Genomic DNA, 8602 nt, shown 5'->3' with positions numbered 1-8602 from the left:
GCAAAAATGTAACTGCAAGAGGCCCTGCTGATTTTGGATGGGACCCTGTATTCCAACCAGATGGATTTGAACAAACATGAGTTTCCTGATGATTTCCATTTTTCACGCATCCCTTGCGTTATGTACTGACAGATGGGTATGTAATACAAATACAGGTATGCTGAGATACCTAAGTTCGAAAAGAATCATGCACTAGCCAACGCAATCAAAAGTCCGAACTGATGGAAATGGCTAGTGCAATCCACATATATTGTAACAACATTTCGCTTCTGCCAATTATGAAGTTCAGAGCGATGGATTGGCTTAAAATTCGTTTTCATGCACCAAAGTGAACAAAATCTAATGGAATATGAGCAAAAGATTCCATGTCTCTGTTAGAGTTACATAATCTTCCAAGTTTCGTTTCTCCTGAAACTTCTGGTGACTGTTATGAGCTGATTGTGGATGCTACTGAATTTTTGTCAAGATGTTCTGATGAATTTTCTGCATGATGTCTCTTCGCCAATTATGATGTTCAGAGTGATGTACAAATTAGTTGAATCTGTTTACCAGTGGAACCTACCATTCTTTCACACAACAATCCAGATTTTCACGCCATTCTTTCACACAACAATCCAGATTTTCACACCATTCTTTCACACTACAATCCAGATGCTGGTTGCATCTGCAGAAGCAGAAGACATCAAAGAATAAATTAAGAATCGGAACTCATCAACTTGTGCTACTGCTTAGGGCCTCCTTAGCTTAATGTTGCCAGGCATCTCCTTGTAGGAGGTGACCTTCTCTGCGGCCCGCCGGAGCGGCCTCCCCAGCGATGACCTGCGTGGAAACTGCACCGACGAATCCAGTTCCCACGACGCCCCCTTCCTGTCATCTCCACCGCCGGCGGTGAACTGAACATCCTCTATCTCAAACAAGTCTTCCCTGCGGCCACCGGACTGTGGCGTTCTCATGGACTTGCTGGAGAAACAGTAAGAATCAGTGGCTGAACTGCGTTTCCTCAGATCGAACATTTGATGATTTTGACAAGCTTGTGAGTGTTACTTACCGTCTCTGTGCGCTCTCCCTTTCATTGGACGCCGCCACCAGCTTCGTCGGCGCCACTGCAGGTCCCAAAGCTAGTAAACCAAATGCCAATCAGAATCAGTTAGCATAGCCAAAATGTGAAGAGATGTATGCGCCAAATATTACTGGTAGGGATATCATGGTTACATCGGGATCTCAGCAGCCTCTTCCGGCTGGCGTTGCAGGTAGACTTGTTGGCGCTGGCGTTGCAGGTAGACTTGTTGGCGCTGGTGGCGCGCGATGCATCCGAATCGGGCTCCGCGTCTCCATCCTTGAGCTGTGCAGCTGCAGCAGGTCTATCGGCGACCAAGTGTCGCGCCGTCTCGTTCGCGCTCTTCTGTTTCTGGTGTCTGCTGCTCTTCAACGCTTTCTTTGTCTCCTGTTGTTAGGGGGATCACGGTTCAGGGCACATGAACAAAAGCATCAAGCAGCAGCATGAACATTTGGCATGAGATGATATGATATTACCTCAAGTTCCGATGATTTTACTTTGAGGGCAGCTCTCGAGCACGTAAGCTCATGTTGTAGCATTTTCAGCTTCATCAGAAAGATAACAGAAAGAAGAAACACCGGCTGATCAGATTTGGAAATGCCACGATCAATTTTCTCTCTAGAAAATGTGAGCACAGTGTTGTCAAGATTGGCTAAAGAAGTAAGAGCTTACCCTATCTTTGCCAAGATTTATCTCCTGCGAAGCAAACATTTCAAGACAGAGATTAGCCTCGTGATGAACACGATCAATTCCACGGTTGTAAAACGGGGATAACGGAGTTTCTTGCAGATGGTTGGGGGGGATAACTTACTGCTAACATCTGGGAATTAGCCTGCGCAATCTGCCAGTTTGCCAGCCGCAGACTCTCTATGAATTTGCTGCGCGCACCAAATCAAACCAAATAAAGTCAACACCAGAGCACTCGCAGATCAAGAAACCCTATCCATCCATCCTAGACAAAAGAGAAGAAGCGGCGCAGGCAAACACTCACTCACTCTCCTCCAGGAGCTTCACAAGATCCGAATTCTCCTGAAATGGAATTACAGACACGGGGATTCGAGAGAAAGAAAGAGCAGCGTCAGCGACCAGGACCAATCATTCCGACAGCTAGGAAAGAGACGGCGGTGGAATCAGGATTTTGCCTTGACCAGCCGCGCGAATCCATCCACGTCCACGCCGTCCGCGCACCTCGACCCGTCCTGCTGCTGCCCCTCCAGCGGCCGCCTCAGGTTGGTGATGTCGCAGAGCGTCTTCCTCCGCGCCGAGGCGGCGCCGAGCTTCCGCATGGCGGCCATCCTGGTCTGCGCCACCGCCGCTTGAGCCGGGTTGGCCTGCTGGGGCGCGAAAACGGCGGCCTCCATGGGATTCCGGTCACGGGGACGGCCAGAGGGCGGGTCTCCAAGAATGGAAGGAGAGGGGTTGGGGAGCCGGAAGCTTTGGGGGAGATTTGGGAGCTTTCTCGGTCGATGGATCTGCGATTGGAAAAAGGGGAAAGGGAACAAATTGTATCAGCAATCCTCCCGTTGGCTATCGTTTCAATTTGGGAAACGCTTGGGCCCGGGGCCCATCGTACGCCTTCTTCTTCTTTCCTACAACTCTGCAACTCCTCCTTTTCTCCCATTTTCGCCGCCACACGCAGCCTGCCGCCGCTAGGGCGAGCCACGGTGGGGGCGAAAAAGACGACATAACACACAAGTCACAGCGGGGAGAGCCGCAAGAGGCCGTCTGCGACGTTGATGACCATCGATGGCGTTTGATCAGCCATGGCGAGCGACCAACCATGGCGTACGACAATGGAAACATTGATGGAACCATTCATTTTGAAAGCCGGGGATGTTACAACCGACCATTTTTTCTAATCAACTATATGATTTTGTCGTTGATTTTTTATTTGCTGCAACCAGTGTTTTGTTTTGCTAGTACCGGCGTTTTCATTTGCTACTACCGGCGACAACCTTTTTTGCGACATAATTCGTGGAGATGATGCAACCTTGATGACGGGCGAAAAAAGTTTTTTTTGTGCAAACCATGATGTTTTTTGCTACCACCGGCTACATGGTTTCTTACCACCGTACACGACGCCGTTTATTTTGTTTTTGCTACAACCACGTCATTTTTTTGTTGCAACCGGCAACTACGAAAGCTATATCGGATCAACATTTTTGCTACAATGGCGATGACGGACAGCAACGATAAGCTTTTTTTGTTGGAAGCGATAACCTTTTTTGCTACATGCGATCGTTTTTTGCTGCAACTATCCGCGACATTTGCTGGAACCGGCTTTAAGATTTGCTCGAACCGACGCAGTGTTTTGCTGGAAGTAACACCCAGAAAATGGTTTCATCAGAGTCGTTTTTGCTGGACCAGCAAAATTTGCTACATCCGACATCGTTTTTGCTACATACGACATTGCTTTTTTGCTGAAACCCGTGTCTAGCTTTCACCCAGGGAGAAAATGCTTCAACCATTTGTGGAAAAGCTTGATCCGGCTAGAGGAAAAGCTTCAAAGTGGCATGAGGAAAAAATCTTCCACAACAGGAAAAAAGCTTCAAGCGGCAGTGGAAAAGCTTCAATCGGCAGGAGCAAAAGGTTCAAGCGGCGACCGGGGACGGTGAGGACGGCGGCCGAGGGCGAGGCGGGCAACCTATGACGACGAGGGAGGAGATCGGTGGTGACGAGGACGACGACCGGGGCGAGGGCGGCCACTGGCGACCGAGGGCGACGACAGCTACCGGTGGTGATGAGGACGGCGACCGGGGGCGAAGACGGTGACCGGGCGGCGATGAGGACGTTGACCGGTGATCGTTGGCAAGAGCGGCGACGAGGACAGCCACCGAGGTAAAGGACGTCGCTGCGGGGATGAAGGACGTTGTTGTCATTCATGCGCGTGAGGAAAGAGGCGGTAGAAGGGTGAGATCTAACGGCCCTAGGAAAACGGATTTGACGTTGGGCAGGCGACTGGCCGAATTGTTCGGCCGACGCACCGGCGCAGATCATTGCCCTTTCAATTTTTTATAATATGGTGATATCACAATTTGTTTCATCCTACTTCTAAAGGAGCAGTTGGTACGACCGGTTCATGTCGTTTCTGATCGACGTCAACAACCTGCCCGACAACTTCATATACACCACCAGGACCCTCTTCTTCCTGCATGGTCATATGTATCCGTCGTATCTACTTTTCCGAACTCTTTTGCCCTTGTTTTGGACTCTAATTTGCATGATTTGAATGAAACTAACACGGACTAACGCTGTTTTTAGCAGAATTGCCATAGTGTTGTTTTTGCGCAGAAATAAAAGTTCTCGGAATGACCTGAAAAATTACGGAGAATTTTTCTGGAATTTATGAAAAATACTGGCGCAAGAACCAGCGGAGGAAGTGGAGCCGTGAGCCCACAAGCCCACCCGCTGCGGGCCCCCCTGGCCGCGCCCGGCAGGCTTGTGGGGCCCACAAAGCTCCACCATCTCCAAATCCAGCTCTATTTAGTCCGTTCCATCCGGAAAAAAAATCAAGGAGAAGAGTTCATCGCGTTTTACGATATGGAAGCGCCGCCACCTCCCGTTCTTCATCTGGAGGGCAGATGTGGAGTCCGTTCTGGGCTCCGGAGAGGGGAGATCGTCGCCATCGTCATCACCAACCTTCCTTCATCGCCAATTCCATGATGCTCTTCACCGTTCGTGAGTAATCTCATCGTAGGCTTGCTGGACGGTGATGGGTTGGATGAGATCTATCAGGTAATCGAGTTAGTTTTGACGGGGATTGGTCCCTAGTATACACTATGTTCTGAGATTGATGTTGCTACTACTTTGCCATGCTTAATGCTTGTCAGTAGGGCCTGAGTGCCATGATTTCAGATCTGAACCTATTATGTTGTCGCCAATATATGTGTGTTCTTGATCCTATCTTGCAAGTTGTAGTCACCTACTATGTGTTATGACCCGGCAACCCCGGAGTGACAATAGCCAGAACCACTCCCGGAGATGACCATAGTATGAGGAGTTCATGTATTCACTAAGTGTTAATGCGTTGGTCCGGTTCTTTATTAAAAGGAGAACCTTAATATCCCGTAGTTTCCATTAGGACCTGACTCCGTGACAACAGACCTTCCCCTGCAACGGCACCAGAAGAATGCTGCAAGCACTCTCCGGCAATCGAAACTAGAAGAATGTTGTTGACGGCCCACCAGCGCGTGGGGTCGCAGCAGTTTTCGAGGGTAGAGTATTCGACCCAAATTTGTTGATACGCCTATAGGAGGTGAGATGATACTCTCAAGTATTAGCAGCTGAATGTGTCAGATTCAACCACACCTGAAAGATTAGTATCTGCAAGCAAAGTAGTAACAACAAAGTAGTATGATAACAACAGAGTCAGAAACGATATGTTGACGGCAGACTATTCCTAACTGTCTTATCAATGGCGCCAAGTTGCCCCGTTGACGGAAATTGTCTGTTCCCGTCAACGACCAGTGAAAAATTATTGTAGCAAGTAGCAGCAGTGTAACAAGTAATAGCAGCGGCAAGGAACAACAGTAGTGACGGCACTAGCAAGTAGCAACAGTAGCAAGCGACAATAGTAGCAACAGTAGGAGCAGAGCAAGACAAGTAACAGCAGCAGAGCAAGACAAGTAACAACAGTAGTAGGACAAACTCGTAGGCAATGGGTCGGTGATTTGTTTGGATGATATTCATCATGCAACAGTTATAACACGGAGAGATATGTGGCTAGCTCCCGTTCGTCAATGTGATGTAGGCATGCATTCCGTGTGTCGTCATACATGCTTAGGGAAAAGAACTTGCATGACATCTATTGTCCATCCCTCCCGTGGCAGCGGGGTCCAAAAGGAAACTACGGGATATTAAGGTTCTCCTTTTAATAAAGAACCATACCAACGCATTAGCACTTGGTGAACACATGAACTCCTCAAACTATGGTCATCACCGGGAGTGGTTCCGGTTATTGTCACTCCGGGGTTGCCGGATCATAACACATAGTAGGTAACTACAACTTGCAAGATTGGATCTAAAGCACACATATATTGGTGACAACATAATAATTTCAGATCTGAAATCATGGCACTCGGGCCCTAGTGACAAGCCTTAAGCATGGCAAAGTAGTAGCAACATCAATCTCAGAACATAGTGGATACTAGGGATCAATCCCCGTCAAAACTAACTCGATTACATGATAGATCTCATCCTACTCATCACCGCCCAGCGAGCCTACGAATAGATTACTCACGAACGACGAAGAGCTTCATGGAATTGGAGAGGGAAGAAGGTTGATGATGACGATGGCGACGATTTCCCCTCTTTGGAGCCCAAAACGGACTCCAGATCTGCCCTCCAAATGAAGAACAGGATGTGGCGGCGCCTCCGTGTCGCAAAGTCGACGAAATCTTCTCTCTTGATTTTTTCTGGGACGAAAGTGAACTTATAGAGCTGAGATTGGGGGCGCCAGAGCCACGTGGGCCCCACAAGCTTGCCCACCGCCACCAGGGGGGTGGTGGCTTCAGTTCTTGTGGCCCACTAGCCCACCCCCTCAGGTGGATCTTTGCGTAGGTATTTTTCATATTTTCCAAAAATAATCTCCGTAAATTTTCAGGACGTTTGGAGAACTTTGATTTCTGCACAAAAACAACACCAAGGCAATTCTGCTGAAAACAACGTCAGTCCAGGTTAGTTCCATTCAAATCATGCAAATTAGAGTCCAAAACAAGGGCAAAAGAGTTTGGAAAAGTAGATATGATGGATACGTATCAACTCCCCCAAGCTTAAAACCTTGCTTGTCCTCAAGCAACTTAGTTGACAAACTGAGAGAAACTTTGACAAACTCTGTTTGATCTTGTTGTTGCAACTATGTCTAACTCATAACGAGAATTTCAGCAAGATCACAAGTTAACCACATAAGCAAGTAACACAAAGGTCTCACGGTAAACTAATATCAATGGCATAATCAGCTAACGAGCAAATAATAATGCGTTTCGAATACCAACACTTCAATCAAAACAAGCATGAAGCAATATGAATAGGTGGTGTCTCGCTAGCTCTTTCTGAGATCGCAAAACATAAATGCAGAGCACTTTCAAAGATCAAGGGCTGACTAAACATTGTAATTCATAGCAACGAACATCCAGTCATAGTCATACTCAATATCAATCAAAAGCAAAGCATAAAAATGACAGAGGTGCTCTCTAATTGGTGCTTGTATAAGAGGAGGATGACTCGACAGGAAAATAAATAGACATGCCCTTCGCAGAGGGAAGCATTGATTTGCAGAGGTGCCAGAGCTCAAGCTTTGAAAATAGAGATAATAATTTTGGGTGGCATGCTTTCATCGTCAACGCAATGACCAAGAGTTCTCAATATCTTCCATGCAACTCATGCTATAGGCGGTTCCCAAACAAAAAAGTAAAGTTTTAACTCCCCCACCACCAATCAATCACACTCCACGGCTAGCCGAATCCTCGGGTACCGTCCGTACTAACATCAATCCGGGGGAAGTATTTTTTTACTGTTATGTTTTCGATTTAAGCGTGGAACTGGGCATTCCAATTACCGGCCCCTTTCTCGTGAATGACAGTGAATAAACACATGTCGAGGATCACACTCCTAGCATGGAGGATGCCAATAGCCCCCTGTCACCACATGAGCGGTTCTGGCATGCAAAACAAATTATTTCTTGAAGGTTTAGAGAGTGGCACATGCAAATTTACTTGGAACGGTAGGTAGATACCGCAAATAGGTAGGTATGGTGGACTCTCATGGAAAAACTTTTGGGTTTATGGAAGTGGATGCACAAGCAGTATTCCGCTTAGTACAAGTGAAGGCTAGCAAAAGACTGGGAAGCGACCAACTAGAGAGCGACAACAGTCATCAAGATGCAATGAGTTTGACTAACATTGAATGCAAGCATGAATAGGATATAAATCACCATGAACACGAACATCACAGAGGCTATGTTGATTTTGTTTCAACTACATGCATGAACATGCGCCAAGTCAAGCCACTTGAATCATTCAAAGGAGAATACCATCCTATCATACTACATCATAGTCATCTCAAAATCTATGTTGGCAATCAAGACAAACCATTATGAACTATCAACTAGTTAAGCATGGCATCAGAAACTATGATCTCTAAGTTGTCATTGCAAACATGGTTCTCTCACAACAAAGCTGAATCTGGGTCGACAAGCTAGTCATATTTACAAAAACAAAATAGATAGAGTTCATACCAGCTTTTCAGTCTCAGTCACTTCATCATATATCATCATTATTGCCTTTCACTTGCACGATCGAACGATGTGAACAATAATAAGAGTGCTCGTGTAATGGACTAAGCTGAATCTGCAGGCAAACACAAAGGAGAAGACAAAGTAATATGGCTCTTTGAAAGCTAAATAGGTATGCATGCAAGAACCACTAAACATTGTAACCAATATCTTCTACCTTGACCCAAAGAAAAAGAAACTATTTACACGGGAAAACTCCCAACAAGCAAAAGAAGAAAGGAAAATCTTTTTGGGTTTTCTCAAAAGGACACAAA

General features: G+C 46.7%; 1 protein-coding gene across 2 annotated transcripts; it reads right to left on the bottom strand.

Moving 5' to 3' along the window:
• Positions 1-600: 600 nt before the first annotated feature.
• Positions 601-2715, bottom strand: LOC123447312 (shugoshin-1-like). Of its 2 annotated transcripts, none has more exons than XM_045123903.1 (9): positions 2631-2715; positions 2200-2529; positions 2049-2086; positions 1869-1935; positions 1730-1753; positions 1534-1638; positions 1213-1444; positions 1049-1118; positions 601-960 (listed from the first exon to the last, which is right to left on the bottom strand). In XM_045123903.1, exons 1-9 carry the CDS (start codon positions 2676-2678, stop codon positions 729-731), a joined length of 1146 nt encoding a protein of 381 aa, XP_044979838.1. In that variant the 5' UTR covers positions 2679-2715; the 3' UTR covers positions 601-728. The 2 variants fall into 2 exon arrangements, with proteins under 2 accessions (XP_044979838.1, XP_044979839.1); XM_045123904.1 differs by having other exon boundaries at positions 1534-1602; positions 2631-2703.
• Positions 2716-8602: the final 5887 nt, after the last annotated feature.

The sequence above is a fragment of the Hordeum vulgare genome, chromosome 4H (genome assembly GCF_904849725.1).
Source record: "Hordeum vulgare subsp. vulgare chromosome 4H, MorexV3_pseudomolecules_assembly, whole genome shotgun sequence".
Lineage (NCBI taxonomy): Eukaryota > Viridiplantae > Streptophyta > Magnoliopsida > Poales > Poaceae > Hordeum > Hordeum vulgare.
Note: the sequence above shows the minus strand (reverse complement) of the source record. Positions and strands in the feature narration are given on the sequence as shown.